The sequence below is a fragment of the Schizosaccharomyces cryophilus genome (assembly GCF_000004155.1).
Source record: "Schizosaccharomyces cryophilus OY26 unplaced genomic scaffold supercont4.2, whole genome shotgun sequence".
Classification (NCBI taxonomy): Eukaryota; Fungi; Ascomycota; class Schizosaccharomycetes; order Schizosaccharomycetales; family Schizosaccharomycetaceae; genus Schizosaccharomyces; species Schizosaccharomyces cryophilus.
The window spans coordinates 1344973-1361790 of record NW_013185625.1 but is presented as its reverse complement, the minus strand read 5'-3'; the positions used below and the strand labels follow the sequence as shown (position 1 = coordinate 1361790).

Below are 16818 nucleotides of genomic sequence, written 5' to 3'. Positions count from 1 at the left end.
TCAAAAGGTATAGGAATGAAATACTGTAAAAACATTTATCATATTTAAAGTAATAGACACTTTTAAAATTAAAATTAAAATAATACAAGTTGGAACAATTAATTACGTCCTGGTAAAATAGTTATCAAGCTTTAATAAATAACCACGTTCTCTAGTATAATAATAATCCACCCTATGGTACACATCCACAACAAAGGGTATATGACATGGTTTTGTTCTATTTTTATAAATATTTTTACATAGTACTGAAATTATAGTCATCATTCATACCAACTGGTAAATTATTAGGAGCAGTAATAGGAAGTTGCACGATTGGCATAGTGCTGTTATTAGCACCCTGATACGCCACGGGCGTTTTAGGATCAGCAGAAGAATACATTGGGAACAAGGAGACCTTAGGGAGTAGGACAGGATGATGCTCGCTTAAAAGAGACTTGTTTAACATCGGATCCTTCACAGACATTGGCACGGAGGTTGGGGCAATGGAGGATGCAGGGGGTAAAATAGGAGACAAATTACTATTCTTTAAGGACCGAGTAAAATAAGAGCCAGAATTGGCATGCATTCTCTCATGTTGCCGTAAATTATCTCTTCGTGAAAAGCGTTTCCCGCAAAAACAAACAAAGGGCTTATCGGTAGTGTGAAGGGAATGAATATGCCTACGTAAATGCTCGGATCGCTTAAATTTTTTCTGACAGATATGGCAAACAAAAGAAGTGCCGCCTGGTGAACGAGGGGCTTGTATTTTGGAACGCGACGATCTTCTTGTTTTGTTTGGGCTCTGTTTTTTACTTAACACTGACTTTTGTGCATCGTCTAGCAGTACGGGGTCCCGCAGAGACGGTAAGGAAGGAACATTTTCTACGTCTGGTTTTTCAGAGGCAGCCCTTGGTGAAGGAGTGCCGAAGAAGAACGTGGAGGAAGTACCTGGCAGTTTCTCTTTCCTCTCCCGGGTATCCACAGAAGAATCAGGAGAGACGATGGGCAAACTGATATTAACAGGGGTCAGATTGGGTGAAGGAGGTAAGTGCGAAACCAGCGTGCTATAAGAAGGTACACTTGCAGCAACAGAGTCACTGGAAGGTTGTGCCATAACGAGAGAGGGCTCCGAAGAAGGACAATAATCTCTGGGAAAAGAAGGAAGGGTAAAAGAATCCGAGGAAGTCAAGTAAGAACGCTGCCTACGCAGGTCGTTGGTATGAGGAAGATGGTAAGCTTCGGAATCAACGTGAGGTGACTTATAATTGGGGTTTAAAGAACCAGATGAATAACGTTTATATAGAGGTCTGTCAGTATAGGCAGGTGCTGGATGAGAGAGAGGGAGTTGATGACCCTCCATGTCGGGACACCAATCATTAGCAGGGTCTTTGCCAAATGCATAGTATGAAGAAGTTCCGGGATATGTATTGGAGTAGTAGGGAGATGAGGCATAGGATTGTTTGTGTGCATCAAAAGTATTTGAGTCTATGTGAGTGCTGATAGGGGCTGAGGTAGAAGGCTGTGGTGGAGAGATGTTTGATTTGGGAGATCCCTGAGAGAATGCAGGGAGAAAAGAGGTAAGCGGTTCGGATAAGGGAATATCGTTGGAGGGCTGGGCAGGATTGACGGCAGACGAGAGGGATGAAAGAGAAAAGGAAGAAGTAATGGCAGGAAGGGAATGGGGATGGTTGGGAGCGGAAAAAGAAGAGTGTGGAGGAGGGACATTGATGGAAGTAGCAGAGGAGTTTGAAGAAGAAGGATATGTAACAGGAGCAGAAGGATATGAATACAAAGGATTCGAAGAAGAAGGAAGAGCGACTTGTTGGGAAGGTGCGGTCGAAGAGGGATTGGAGGGATAGGTGTAGGGGAAAGAGTAGTTTGGGTTAGGTGGGGCAGACAAAAACGATACGTTGTTAGACATAAAAGGGAATGGACGACTGGTAGTAGAGAAGGAAAACAATAAAAGAATAACAAGGATTTTAATGAATAAGAGACGAAATGAAAAACACAGATGTTAGACCCTGGTCATGCAAACGAGCTAAGAAGAGAGAGAGAGGGAGAAAGAGAGCTCAAGTAGATAAGTAAAAAAATTAACAATAAAGTGAACAAAGGCGGCGACAGAACCAGTGACAGAATTCAGCCCGTATGAAACCCAAGAAGGAAGAATGAAACAAGGTTACCGATAACGAATCTTTTAGAAAACCAGAGATCGACAGGATTGACCAAACGAAAAGACAGAAAACGAACACCAAAACCAAGGCAGAGACAAGAGACAAGAGAAAAACAATTCAACCCAGAAGAAGAAGGAAATACACAAAGGATACAGTAAATACACAACCAAAGGATGTGCTAGGAGTTCTTTCTAAAGCAAATAGACAGATGCAAAGTCTGAATATAAACAAAAATAAAAAGACGAGAAGAATGATAGAAACTTGACAAGTCAAAAAAGTAGAAAGAACAATGCAAATGAAAAAGAAGAAAACGAGCCTAGACCCCAAGAAAAAAAGTAAACAAACTAACTCTAGGGAAACAAGAGAGAGCTACCACAGTAAGAGATTGAGAAAGTGGACACAGGAAAGGAAAGACAAAAAATAATAGCGGGTAAAGGCTCGGCGGGCAAAGGAAGGGTATACAAAAAGGAAATAATAATAAACCCAATTATTATATATGAGACGAAACACCCAATAAAAAAAAGAAAGAAACAAACGAAATAAGAGGACCTACCAATAAAGTGTGTAAATAAATGAAATATAAACACAAACGAAACGATAATAGGTAGGTAAGAATCCTAATGAAACGAGATAATAGTTTGGCTCTGCAACAAAGAGAGACCAACACCAGTATATAAACGATGGTTTCACGATCATTCAACTAACAACCCCTGAAATGTGCGGAATTCGCTAATTGGCTCGGAAGAAACAAGAAACGAAACATCAATAGGATAGGCTAAACAGTATATCTCCTCCCTTTTCGTCATGTATGGTATAAACTGGGCGGGACCTTTATAAAGTTTCCCCAGATAAAGCTAAGAAAACGATGACGTAGGCGACTTATAATAAGAGGGGAAAAAGAGGGGGTTCATATTACGAAACAAGGTCCAGAAACCCCTTACGGAAACCATCGTAGTGTATCCGAAGAAAAGAAGGGCAAACCCAAGGACACAAGGTAAAAGAAAGTTGAAAAGTTTTTTTTTCTTTCATGCAAGTAAAAAGAAGGCTTTTTACTTGCCACTGGATACGTGTCAAATTTAACCATGTCGATTTCATTCTGTACGGGTTCAAAACTTTGGATCTTCTCGCTAAATTTGAGTGTCTGTCATGGCTCGGAGTACACGCATCTAGACAACTTAAATTGACTGCGTGCTTGCAGGAAGAATTGCAACATACAACCAAGTCATGAATTAACAAGACATTCTAGCTTTTTTGGAGATGCATAAACAATATGTTTAAATGTTCTTTATGCAATTGTCAATACACGGCTGGATTGATTCATCTCTTTCTTCAACATTCCTTTTCAAAATTTTTCTTTTATTTCTCGTCATCGTTATCCGAAAGCAGCGGGGTTCTGCTCGGTTGTTTTTCAAGCTTATTGGGCAAGAAGTCAGATAGTAACCTCCTCCCTGACGTATTCCTATGCTGATTATGGGGAATAATCTCCAATAATAGGGTTAGTATGTACCCCAGTTGAAAGGTACTGAAACAAAAAATAAAAAAGGATAAAAATTACCTGGGGCTTTTGGGATTTCTTTGTTATATTCTGGGGCAGGAGAAAAGGCAAACTTTTTGCATACCCTTAGGGAAGCGTTGGTTTCAATAAGGAGAATTAAATTTTATCTTCTTCCATTTTAGAGTTTGATAGCCAACCTCCTTATCCTTAGATTTGGTCTATTTCGGGAAAACAACTTGCTAAAGAAGGGATGGGGATGATGACTTCGCAATGAGCAATTAAATTTCGGCCGTTATAGTTCAATAGGAATTAAAGACCGAATAGAATATGCCCTTTCACCTTTTGTCATTGCTATTATATTCTTAGTTCGCATCCTTACTCCCAATCTAAGCGGGCCTGGTCTAGTCTAGTCTCTCGTCCGTCACATACTCGCTACCTCATACGTTCACCTTGCTCGTTATCAAACATTAATCGCTTTGTTTTCGTCCCTAAGTATCTCGACGCATCCAGACAATAGGAAAACAAAGAAATAAAGAAAATCGAGAGAAAACACTTCTGTTGATCGGATGATTATTGGTTTGTTGATTGTTGATTCGTTAAAATAGTACGCTATCCAGTCGTTCCCCCTTTGTCTCCTTCTTTATCCGGGTTGCTTATGCTTACAAAGGATCATTACTCCTCTTTTTAACGGAAAGTTGTTGATCACGTATGTTGCTGTGCTCTCGCTTCCTTCTTCTGGGTTAGCAACAGACGACGGGATCTTCGATGTTTACGGGGTGAATTCTTTGTTGCTATTTGGAAACTCTGGTTTATTCACTTCCCAAAATCAGGAGTATCCGTTAAGCTTCTTCTCGTTTATGTTGCTGCTCGTGTTCCAATGAACTTTGTCATTGTGTATCTATAAGAAAAAGTACCTCAGAAAAAATCAACAATTATATGTTAAAAAAAAAGCTTCTGGTTAACAAATGATTCTTTGCACCAGTTGCATAAACTAGCGTATTCATTTTCTCTCCAACGTGTATGTTTTTTTTTCGCTAAAATTCCCAAAAGGTTAGATCCTCGGCTTTCGGTCAGGAGTATGCTCGTTTCATTTAACCTTTTTGTCATTAGTTCCTCCTCCGAATTCTTAATCGAACCGTTTCCCTAATTGCTATGAACCTTACCCCAGGGAACCGTCCACTCGTAGTCCCCTTCAATTCACTCGCTTTCCACTCTAAGGATCCTACTCCTTCGTCTTTCCTATGCGGGTTCAAGTGATATCGTATAAACACAGTACAATATGTCAAACCAATATTTCAGCAATGACCCTATGTTCAAAAGTCTACTGTCGTACAGTTTCTTGATTGCTTGTCACAGGGTAGAGAGTGCTTCTTGTTTGTACTCATCCATATACACACTTTGGTTAACATCCTTTAATGATGATAAATTGTCTTCATTACGTGGTCCGTCTTGCGCGTTGTCGGTTTGATTAACCCTAAAAACCGTAATTCTTCGAGCCCAAACAGAAATCGAGACTGTAATTCAACGCTTTCCTTGTTTGAATTCTCATCCACTTCCATTGGTACGTATTGCCTGTCTGGTTTGGCGTTCATTTCATCTTTGGGTAAGTCGGCTTCGCTTTCCTCTGTGAACCTTCGTTTTGTGGGCAGCCGCTCCTCCGTAGCCAACACTTGTAAGTTTTCTGAAAATGCCATGTACCAATCATACAAATTCAAAAATGCTCCTGACTCACTATACAGCTTGTATAGAATAGATAGGTCCGGCAGCCATGGTTTATTCTGTTTTAAATTCGCTTCATTTTTCTCTTCTGTGTCACTTATCCTCTGCATACCAATGTAATACTCTGGATTCATGCACGAGCTATGAATTACGCTTCGTTGGTGTCCAGACAAAAACCCTTGTTCTAGCGGTCGCCGATAGTCAAAGAAGAAAACCTCATAAAACGGATATGCATCCATACCTTGCGTTCCCAACATCCCATGCTCAATCTCTTCATCCAACAATTGCACTAATTCTTTTAACCACCTTGAGTACCGAAGAATGCTCTTGTCAAATCCTGTTTCCATAACTTTTCGAGTATGTTCCGTTCCGCTATAATTCTTCATTCGCATCTCCACCGTTTCTAGATACTTATTTTTGGAAGAATCCACAAGATGTTCAAGCTCATCCGCAAGGTTGAGTCCTTTACCCACTCTCGGTCCAGAAAACATATGCTTATTCAGGTGTTCCATACAAGCCAGTGCTTGATGAGAATTTAATCGCAATATATCTTTCCGAAAAGTTTCATATTGTTCGCTTTCAAACCATAGCCCTTCAAGAAAAACCTCCATATACTCTCCAAATGCTAGCTTTGTTGGCCTACTCATATGTGTTTCCAGCTCCTGCCAGCATTTCACATGCTTACGCAGAAAGCTTTCTCGCCTTGCCAGTTCCTGGAATGTGCTTTTAATGTACTCCAAAAACACATCGTCATTTTCCAATAAATCTTGAATAATTTTTTTCCCAGATGTTCCCATTTCCCGTAACATCTGTTCTATCCGATGCTGAAAGCTTGGAACAGTGCGTAATATAGATACGTAAAAGGTAGAGACAGCACCTGTTTGGTTATTCTGAATTAAATAAGGTAAAGGACTAAGAGCATTTCCATAGAAATGTGTAAGTATACCGTAGCGTAAACAACCAACAACTTTTTCAACGCTCCAGGATCTTTCGTAAAACATCGACCGAAAAAGCTTCCTAGTTCTCCATCCAAACTTTAAACTTAGATTTTCCTCGACGAGAGTAAATATACTTTCAAGGATATCTGTCGTGGCTTTCATGTTAAATACTTCGGGCTGGACATGGCTAAAAAAGACAGAGTCAAGTGATGCATCAAAAAGTTCCAGAGGTACTTTTAAATTGAATATCAGATAAACATGATGATCCTTGGACTTTTGCGAAATCATATTGAGGGCTTCCATCAAAGCATTTAGTAATCGCCTATCACAGTCCTCTACATTCTGTAAAACCAAAGTAATACTTTCCCCTAACTCTTCCATATCATAAGATAGAATTCCAAGGCCCAAAGACCCGCCTTTGATTTGTCGAAAGCAGGATTTTAGATCTCTGTGGTTCTTGAGATCCAGCACAACGAATCTCTTTAATCCAAGCTGATAAAGCTTTAATTTAAGCTGTTCAAAAAACCGAAGATGAAATGTGTTTCTGCTTCCATCACACAATATCGCGGCCTTTAGTTTTTGTCCTTCTGGATTACTCTTCAGTGCATGCTCTGTTAGTTGTTGAATCACTTTGGCATTGCTCTCTGAAGTTGCTTGATGAACAACACTGCTTAATTCTTGCATGACGCTCTTGCAAAGTTTCTTTCGTAAATTGACCCATTCCAGAGGTTCTTGATTCCCTATCAAAGGAACAAATAGGTTGTCTAGCTGAAGAGGCTGTTTTTCTTCTTTCCTACGCGGTTTTACATAATAACATCCCTATGGTTCAACCATTAGTTTCAGAAACACTTCTCTTACTACTCATCCTAAAATACCTTGCTAACGGTGTCGTGTTTTAAAACAGACGCCATTTTTTAAAGATTTTTGTTTTAGGTTAAATACTAACAAGCGACACTTAATAATTTTCCATTTAAAAACTGAAGTCAATAGGTTTTTCGTTTAGAGCCGCGACTGAAACAGCAGCTCGCATCGCTACTATAATTATCTTATAAGAATAAGCTACGCTTAACCCCACAAACATCTGTAAAAAGAACTCAATATCCTAAATTTATTCTGTAAAATATATTCGATAAATGAATAAATAAACATTTTTTATTTTTGATTACTTCAGAGAAACATAGCCATCAAGACAGAATATACATATTTATTTCTCTTCATCAGAAGATGCAGACATAGTCTCAGCATCATCTTCAGATTCTTCATCTTCAGAACTAGGGTCTAAACCTTGAACTTCATGAATACTTTTCACCGTAACATCAAATCCTTCAGATTGGAACTCAGAAACGGTCTGGTCTAGTCTTGAGAGTGAAGAGGTGATAACAGCGAAATCGTTGTTTGGAGAAAAGAAAGGCAAACAGTACTTTTTAAGGTTTTCCATAAATTCATCAATCGTAACAGCGGCAATCCTTTCCAAGAATAGGCGATCCCATTCTTTTCCTAAATCTTTAATCGAAAGCAAAGTAAATGAGTTTTTAGCGGAGTAAAAGGCATTATTTTCAAGTTCTGAAACTGTACTGTATGCCATACACTTTGCCGACTCCAAGTCAAAGCTGTTAACTGATACCTTTCCAGAAATGATTGAATTTAATAGATCTTTGCTTGATGACCAAGCTCTGTAAACATCAGAAGAAGTCAAAATAGAGTAAAATAATAACCCTCCGTCAATGTCTATTCCCATATTGAATCCGTATGCTAAACCAGAACCACGGATTCTGTTCCAAAAAGGACCGTCCATTAAACCCAAGTAATTTGCAATCAAAACTATGATGGGGAGATCCGGATCATTCCAGCTTTTTATACCAGGAATGGCAACAACTAAATCACTGCTTTCATTAGAAGGCATAGGTATAATAGTGAGAGAGCTTGGAGATTTAAATTCATTCTCTTGTAAATAGAGTCTAGAAAAGGAAGGAGAAGAAGACAACTGAGAGTCGAAGGGTTTGTTTCGAAGAATCTGAGATACAAAGTTGGTCCATGAAGAGGCAGCATCGTTCGTTCCTAGTATATCACCTATCACATGAACGCGAGGGCACATAGATTGCAACAAATGGTTTCTCAAATCATCAAAAGCAGAAAAAACTTCGGAAGCATTATCGCTGAGCTTTTGACGGAGTTCACGGAGAACTTTTTCTTGGCTTAATGTATTCAAAGAATACTTCAAAGAGTTCTCATTGTACAACCTAATGTCAACATAGGAAGGCAGAACATACTCAGCATCCCTCTTTTGATACGGAATATCGGCCAACAATTGATTTATAATAGAAAGTAACCTATTCTTGTCCCATACAGTAGCAGTCAATAATGTTCCAATCCAATAAATACCCTTTTGGTAATTCTCTCTAGTTACCCGACATTCTAAATAAAATAACTCTCGCTTCGTCTCATAGTAAGAATATGAACAAGAAGCTTTATCATAGAGCAAAGATGCATCAAAAAGCACGACATCCCGTTCAAGTCGCTTTACAACTTCTTCGTGAGAAATGAAACCTACATTTTCTAGTTCTGCAGGAGCTGCTTGTATGTATTTAGCAAACACGGAAAGATATTGCTTTAAAGCAGGTGGGATATCAGCGGTGTCGAAATATGTAACTATGCTAATAAACGATGAATCTATATGATCAAACTGTACATATAGAGGAAGCTCTTTTCCGTCGGAATCAATATATTTTTGAACGTCATTTTCAAAAGATTGTCCTGACCATTTCGTTTTAGCAGTTGTGGAATTGTAAAAGCATATTTGACTAGGATCTGTTATTTTGAAAGAGGAGACCAAATTATAGGGAAGTTTTTGCTCATTCTTCGCCTTTGCACAGGCAAGATTACGCCCTAAAGCCTCCAAACCTTCTTTACCAAGAGAGTTCACCCTGTCGGTCAAGGTTTTGTTTGTTTCCTGTTTTACTCTTTCAGCCATTTCATATGACGGCAACGCCAAGACCGAAATTGAATGGTTTTCGATAAAAGTAGACCGGATGAGATCTACCCAATCCTTTTCAGACCATTTCTTCAATTCTTCATTATAGGATAAACCTTCCATAAATTTTGAAATATCTGATCCATCCCTGCTACCATAAACATGATCAAGGGTAAGGATCTTGGTAAATAAAATGCGAGGAGACACCTCTAGGGCGGTTAGGTATTGATTTTTTTGAGTATCTAGGTAGTCACGAAGTCTATCCATGTCAATGGTTTCGATGCTTGATAAAAGGGATAGAACCTTCTCAACCAAACCATCGATCTTCTCAACAGGAACGCTGTCAAGAAATAACTGAATCGAGCAAGGGTCTTTAGGGAAAACGTAAAAGTATATAAAAGAGCAGAATGGATCCTCTATTTCGACAAAAGCCTGTTTAAGGGGAGACACCGCTGATTCGCTGAGAAAATCACTAATTGTCTGTATAGCGAAGATTTTGAATTGATCCATTAAAGGAGGACCGTTCCACGCAATTGAGAGGGAACCTGTAGATTCATCTTCTGAAGAAAAGTTCACGCTTTTGACTATGGAATTGGTGATTCGAGTATTATCGTCTTTTTGAGACCAAGGTCGCGTCCAGTCCTCAGGCGTCTTTAAGTCATTATCAATGATATCTCTAACAATTGATGAAGAAATCTCAAGAAGGCGATTTTCCTCGATGGAGCCAGCAACTACGAGACAGATATTGCTAGGAACATACATTGCTTTGTGGTAATCACGAATTTGTTGAATAGATAGCTTACGAAGTTCATCGGGGTGTCCTCCTGTCTCGTAAAAATAGCCGCTGGAGGGAGGATACTGATTCGTTCGGATACAGTCAAACATAACATCAACTTCAGAAGTTTGCGAATCCTGCATTTCGGAATACACAACTCCTGATTCCTCTCCAAACTGATTCGTATGATACACTTCTGTGCAGAATGCCTCCTCGCTAAGCAAAGGAAATAACACATGATCAGCAAAAACTGGAAGTAGTCTTAAAAACCCGTCTTGCTCAGCTGATGATAATTCATAAACGGTACAGTCAACATCGGTATATGCATTTATATCACCACAGGCTCTTCCAGCAAAATTTGTTAGGATGCCATTCATAGGATACTTTTTACTACCCATGAAACACAGATGCTCTAGAGTGTGAGGACATCCAGAATTGTCGTGAGCTTCGGTAGCTACAACAAACGAACCATTGACTCTTGTAGTGGGAGTATTGACACACGCGACTGTAAAGCCAGTGGCATCGTTGACCCATTTTTTCACTTCATAGTTTAAGAGCCGCTCAGAAGCAATTTGTCGAAATTTCAAATCAAATTTCTCTGAAACCATTTGTACGATAATTAGCCCTGTTCAACGGATATTATAAACGAACTTTCTCCAGTTACCAAACCAAAACGATAGCAGTTGTTGATCCTCTGGAAGAAATACCTTAGAAACAAAAACAAAAAACAATTAGAAGAAGCGTCTATAAGATCTATCCTACTTATATTGTTTTAAACAAATCTGTTTAAAACAAGTAGGCGTCCTAAAGGTGGCTCTTGGATTTTTCCATACTTTTGTTGGTTAGGCCTGAAAAACCAAAAGTAACGATGTTACTTTAATGGTCGGTTTGTTTATTTACATGAATGAAAATAAATTCAAAAAAATGTATTACAGTCTCTATATATTTAATTGGGATATTTTGGATATTGGAATACTGTTTTTTTTGGCACATTACTTTCATGTCGGTAGCTTCAATAGCAAAAGCTTTGGTTGAAGTTGTTTCACATGATTATCGACATTAGGGACAGTCATGAAACGCTATTTGTTGTGTCTTAAATATAGATCAATGATAAAAAGGAAAAGAAAAGTAAGAATATTTGGGTAGGAATTCGTATTCATTGAATTGTTAAAGTAATGTGCTAACGAGACAAAGTTGAATAAAATCTCGACGAAACAGATTTGATAGATGGAATTGAAGTCCTATTCATAAATTTTATATACTTATATATATATGCAAATATATTTATTCGTTTACACTACCTAAGAGAATTGACGATTTTATGATGGAGGTACTTTGGTTCATGAAAATCGATAAAGCGGTTGGCATTAACTTGATAATTTCAAATTACGTTTCAAGCGATTAATAGCTTTGATATACTTGGTTCAAAAGAAACCGAGTTTGTATTTTGGCTAAGTTTTTTAGACTCGATAAAAAACTCCACCAAAAGGAGAGCATGCTATGCAACTTGGTGGAAAACAAGTAAAAGAATTCATATATTTATCTTTGCAGTAAAAAGTAAGTATGTCACTAGTAAATTACGAATCAGACGAGGAGAAAGAAGCACAAGATTTCGAGAAAGAGGAATCTTTATGGGTCCCATCTAAAACGAATAATTGGGAAATACCATCATCGCCTGAAGGAAATGCCGATAGCCTTTTGGAGAAGAAGATTGAACAATTTTTAGCATTAAAAAGGAATAATGTCCACTTTCATGCTCGTCTTGTAGACAATGAAAATTTCTTAAATCCCCAATTATTAGATACTTTGCAAGAATATGCAGGTATATCTGAACCGACGGCATCTATGATGCCTTCAGCATCTTGGACTCCTCATGCTCTTCCCAGCGAAGCTTATGCAAAGTCTTTACGAGCGGCTCAGGATGACTTAATCAAAAAACGAGAGCAAAGTCAGAGAAATCGGACAGAAATTGCGTTCCAAAAATCGTCATCATAAAAATTACCAAAACGCCTGTGCTACAACGATTTATTCATTACATGATTGATGAACGTCTCTCTTTTAGACAACCCACTTTACTACTCTTACTTTCTATATTAGAGGACTCAATGAATACCGGACTACCCATTTCTTTTCTTTTTTTTTCTTATAATCATCCACCAAGGAGCGTACAAAAGTGATCGTAATCCGGTAGAATATAATCTCCACATACAGAGCAAAGGTTATCATGGATATGAATAATAAATAAGATTGATCAAAAAACTAGAAAACAAAATTATTATATAACATACAGAATGAAAACCTCAAGAAGGAGATTCGTATTTCCTCTAAAAACTCTTCTTGAGGTTTCTGTTAGGCAATCTTTTTCATCATTAAATGCCCCTACATTCGTAATGTCATACAGCTAAGAGGTATTTGATAAAGGGGCTGGACTAGGAGCTAATTCCTGCAAAGATAATAGGATGAGATGTAGGATACGTTGTAAACTCCAGTATCCAACTTTTCGAATTCTTTTCCTGCGAAGTTCCTGGTTTACCACGTCTTCTGCAAACGAATCATATACCTAGCAAAGAGTTAGTATATTCGTACTTTAACTGGCCAATACCAACCTCCAATGTCCTATGAACTCCTTGGGAACAATTTTGTCTTAACAGACACAAATAGGGTCAAACTTACCTGCGAAGATATTTCTTGCAGTACACCACTATCATAAATGGTCCAGCTTCCATCAAAGTCTGACAACGGTTTTGATAAATGACACATGATAGGAATAAAAGTACGGGTAGAATTAATGTAAGCGACAATTGGTCGAAGTAAAGCATTATTTACATAACCCATTTGATTCGTGAAAATGGGTATAGCCGCTTTCGGATTATGCAATTGAACATCAACATCAAAATGTACATCTGGAACTGGATCTTCTTTCTTCTCTGTTAATTTCGCATTCATTAAAACCTGATGGAAATAACGCTTAATTATGCTTTTCGCAGGCTCTTGAGGACAAGAAATATTTACTGAAAAGTCAACTGATCCATCATTAATCCACCCGAAAGCTCCTGAAACCCCTCGATTCAAATGATCAATAGCTAGATTATCAATTCGAAGCCTGCTATGTCGCATGTCTGGCGATTGTTCGTACGGCTTCATATAAGGTGAATACGGCTTGAGCTGCAATCTGTGTACCGTAAACATGCTGTTGTCAAAGCTTCCCGTTAAATTCGTAGCATTCATTACATCATAAAACAACCATTGCTTCCTGAGCTTGGGAAGCTCGCAAAAGAAAACGCTGACAGGAAACTGCCTAAAATTGTCAGGTTGCATAAGCGTAACTCGTAAATCTTCCAACTTGAAGCGTTCAATTTCAAAATCTCCCCAATTATGTTGTCTTCGGTATGATCTGGGGTCTATAGAAACATCTGATTGCACAAACCTTCGATCAACGACGCCGCGGACTCCACTTAGGACGAGCTCCTTGACGATTCCTTTTCCATTCAGGAACCTTGCAAAACTAAAAGAAACATCTGCCTTATCTATGGATAAATCAAATTGGGTATAGTTTCCTTGCTTCAATAAAGCAATGTCTTCAGTGACCGAGGACGTGGAATCGTAGCTCTGGCGCAAGGCCATAAATTCTTTTTCGTAGTTTGGCTTATCTGATGGATTGTGTAAATTCTTGGATGAAGCCTCTGGCCTCCTTCGTACTTGAATTTTGTTAAATGTGATAAGACCCTTTCTCCAATTAGGAACAATAGCGTTCTCAAAGACAACCTCAAAACCCGTGTTTTTTGTCATTAATTGTCCAATCCATTTCCCAAAATACTCTTGAGCCGACACTGTATTGAGTGTGTATAACAATAAAGAAAAGAAAGTAGTCGTTCCAAGGATAATCCAAACAATGTGGCTGACGAGCCACCAGCTGAAGAAAGCTGTAACATTATCAATTGTTAGAAATTTGTTTTGCCTAAAAAGAACATTCTTTATCTTAAGAAAAGCCCGTGAAAGCAATGGTTTCTTTGGTGGTTTCAATGAGGCAGCAGGTGACGGAGGAGGTAAACGCTGTTCTGAAGGGATTTTTGTGGAGTACAAACGAAAGCATCCTTGTAATTTTTGACAGCCCTTCTGCAAACGTATGGTACCGAGAGCCTGGTCGGTAGGAAGAAACTTTCGGTCATTCTTTACATATCGAACGGAATGAGTTGCGTTAGACGTAGACAGCTGGCGACAATTTCTGTTGACTCCTAATCCATATAAAGTTGACGAATAAGTAATAACAGGAGCTAACCAATGTCCGTGAGATTGCACAAGTCTCGCAGATGACTTTACAATAGGTATAAGCATCAACTAGAATTTATCAGATAAAATTAGCTATCTGGATATGTTTCGATCATAAGAAGACTGTTTTCCTCGGTTAATAACAGAAAAACTCAAGAATAGAGTAGATGAGATGACTCTTGGAGAAAAACGTATACGGAGTGGTAAAGGATGTCAATTACAGATTTGCAAGTTAACATGCAAATGAATGATCAATTCAATTGTAAAAAGAATGAAAAATGTAATTTTTCACTTTTTCCAGCAGAAAAACGCGCGAGGTAAACGATAACTTTAGTAGCAAGTTTATGTAGAGGTTTCAAAAAGGAGCTTGATTCTATACTACTAGTTTTGTCTTTGAAACCGGGTTTCAGCAAGTTCGTTCAATGACAAGTTTTGGAGAGCCCTGATTCACGGTAAATATATTCTGGATGTGTTGTAGAAATAGGAAACCAATTTTTCAATCCTTTCAAAAAATATAAAAAAGGAATATATTTAAAAAAAAGTTAAGAAAAAAGAATTTTGTAGCAATTACTTTGGGTTATTATCTAAAAACCCCACTGCAAGTACTTGTACTTTACCAACAACCACGCTTTGCTAGCATCCCAAATTATTTCTCTATCTTTTACAGAAAGAATGGGACTTGTTCAGGTATGCTTTTACAGGTTGAAGATGGAAAGATCAATTCAGTTTCGAGTCTTTTTGTTCGTTTTGCAGAAGTAGGATGAATTGTAAAAACGGTAGTCATACCAGACATGAAAGTCATTGATGATTTCGCTTTTGTAAAGATTTTGTTCTTTTACTAACTGACGGCTGTAGCAAATAATGCATGTCCTGGACTTTCCAGGGTTTCCTTGGAAAACAGTGATTGCCAGTTTCTCTATTGGAAAATATGTGTGGGATCTGTACCTGCAACGCAGACAGGCTCCTTACTTATTGAAAGAGAGTCCTCCTACGGTTTTAGCGGAACATGTTGACGAAGAGAAATATCAGAAAGCTTTAGCTTACGCTAGAGACAAAACTTTTATGAGCACGATTGTTTCTACTTTTGCATTAGTGACTGACCTATTGTTGATTAAATTCAACGGCCTTTCTTACTTGTGGAATGCTACAAAGTTTTCTTGGATGGATCGTTTGGCGGCCTCTGCTTCTAAGTTTAGTTTGTCAGTTCCTATTTCCCACTCATGTGTGTTTTTATTCGCACTTACTGTCTACTCTTGTATCATCCAGCTTCCCTTTTCTTTGTACTCTACCTTTGGAATTGAGGAAAAGTACGGATTTAACAAATCCACCCCAAAAATTTTCTTTATGGACATGTTCAAAGAGCTCACCATTGGCGGTGTTTTAATGAGTTTGCTGGTTTCTACCTTTGTAAAGATTACTATGAATTTTGGTGACAACTTTGTTCTCTACGCTTGGGGTGCCTACATTCTCTTTGGTTTGGTTTTACAGTCCATTGCGCCTTCCCTAATTATGCCCCTTTTCTTCAAGTTCACCCCATTAGAACAGGGTTCTTTGCGTACAAAAATCGAAAAACTTGCTGCTTCCATCAAATTTCCCTTGAAGAAGCTTTATGTGGTTGATGCTAGTCGCCGTTCGGCTCACTCCAACGCATTTTTCTATGGTCTTCCCTGGAATAAGGGTATTGTTTTATTCGATACCTTAGTAAAGAACCACACTGAAGAGGAATTGCTTGCTATTTTGGGTCATGAACTCGGCCACTGGTACTTGTCACACAACTTGATCCATACTTTGGTAGATTACGGTATGAGCCTTGCACAGTTATTTATGTTTGCAGCATTCTTGCGCAACAACAGTCTTTATGAAGCATTTGACTTTACGAAAGAGAAGCCTGTTATTATTGGCCTTTTACTGTTTTCCGATGCCCTTGGACCCGTGTCCTCGCTTTTGACTTTCGGTTCCAATAAAATTTCCCGCTTCTGTGAGTATCAAGCAGATGCCTATGCCAAGAAGCTTGGTCTTGCTAAGGACTTGGGAGATGGTTTGATTCGTATTCACAACGATAACCTTTCGCCCTTGGAGTACGATTCCCTTTATACCTCTTATCATCACAGTCATCCAATTTTGACCGACCGCTTGGATGCTATTGACTATATGAACTTGAAAAAGAACAATTGAACATTAAAGAATTTCTACATGCTTCTAAAAGTGAAATGAGTATAGTTATGATTTCCAATGCAATAGATTTTTTTATCCATAAAGCGTTTGAACTTTTTGATTCGCCTTATTTCCAAGCGAAGGAGCATAGTTATAACGAGTAGACACCAGGAAAAGGAACTATACTAAACTGTAGATTCAAATAAATTCAATTCAACCAATTACCACATCAAATTCCTATAGCAGCTTGTTTCTCTTATTTTTTCGAACAATCATCGCTTCATTTATTAATATACTCTTGCTTCCAATGAATGCTCACAGACTTATCAGATTAGCATCTTTATTTC

At 38.3% G+C, this 16818-nt stretch overlaps 6 protein-coding genes across 6 annotated transcripts; 2 read left to right on the top strand and 4 right to left on the bottom strand.

Annotated features, from left to right (window-relative positions):
- Positions 1 to 27: 27 nt before the first annotated feature.
- Positions 28 to 3403, bottom strand: SPOG_02146 (transcription factor Hsr1). The gene has a single exon (XM_013167251.1). It carries the CDS (start codon positions 1898 to 1900, stop codon positions 236 to 238), a length of 1665 nt encoding a protein of 554 aa, XP_013022705.1. The 5' UTR covers positions 1901 to 3403; the 3' UTR covers positions 28 to 235.
- Positions 3404 to 3974: 571 nt separating this feature from the next.
- Positions 3975 to 7377, bottom strand: SPOG_02145 (origin recognition complex subunit Orp3). Its single transcript, XM_013167250.1, has 2 exons — positions 7178 to 7377; positions 3975 to 7121 (listed from the first exon to the last, which is right to left on the bottom strand). The coding sequence occupies exons 1-2, from the start codon at positions 7211 to 7213 to the stop codon at positions 5058 to 5060; spliced, it is 2100 nt and encodes a 699-aa protein (XP_013022704.1). The 5' UTR covers positions 7214 to 7377; the 3' UTR covers positions 3975 to 5057.
- SPOG_02144 (metallopeptidase) lies at positions 7326 to 10884 on the bottom strand. The gene has a single exon (XM_013167249.1). It carries the CDS (start codon positions 10654 to 10656, stop codon positions 7507 to 7509), a length of 3150 nt encoding a protein of 1049 aa, XP_013022703.1. The 5' UTR covers positions 10657 to 10884; the 3' UTR covers positions 7326 to 7506.
- A 475-nt stretch (positions 10885 to 11359) lies between these two features.
- Positions 11360 to 12294, top strand: SPOG_02143 (transcriptional regulator). The gene has a single exon (XM_013167248.1). The coding sequence runs from the start codon at positions 11612 to 11614 to the stop codon at positions 12041 to 12043; it is 432 nt and encodes a 143-aa protein (XP_013022702.1). The 5' UTR covers positions 11360 to 11611; the 3' UTR covers positions 12044 to 12294.
- SPOG_02142 (inner membrane protein Mdm31) lies at positions 12161 to 14783 on the bottom strand. The gene is made up of 2 exons (XM_013167247.1): positions 12655 to 14783; positions 12161 to 12608 (listed from the first exon to the last, which is right to left on the bottom strand). Exon 1 carries the CDS (start codon positions 14381 to 14383, stop codon positions 12665 to 12667), a length of 1719 nt encoding a protein of 572 aa, XP_013022701.1. The 5' UTR covers positions 14384 to 14783; the 3' UTR covers positions 12161 to 12608; positions 12655 to 12664.
- Positions 14784 to 14934: 151 nt separating this feature from the next.
- Positions 14935 to 16641, top strand: SPOG_02141 (CAA Xprenyl protease). The gene is made up of 2 exons (XM_013167246.1): positions 14935 to 15004; positions 15173 to 16641. Exons 1-2 carry the CDS (start codon positions 14990 to 14992, stop codon positions 16490 to 16492), a joined length of 1335 nt encoding a protein of 444 aa, XP_013022700.1. The 5' UTR covers positions 14935 to 14989; the 3' UTR covers positions 16493 to 16641.
- The last annotated feature ends 177 nt before the right edge of the window (positions 16642 to 16818 follow it).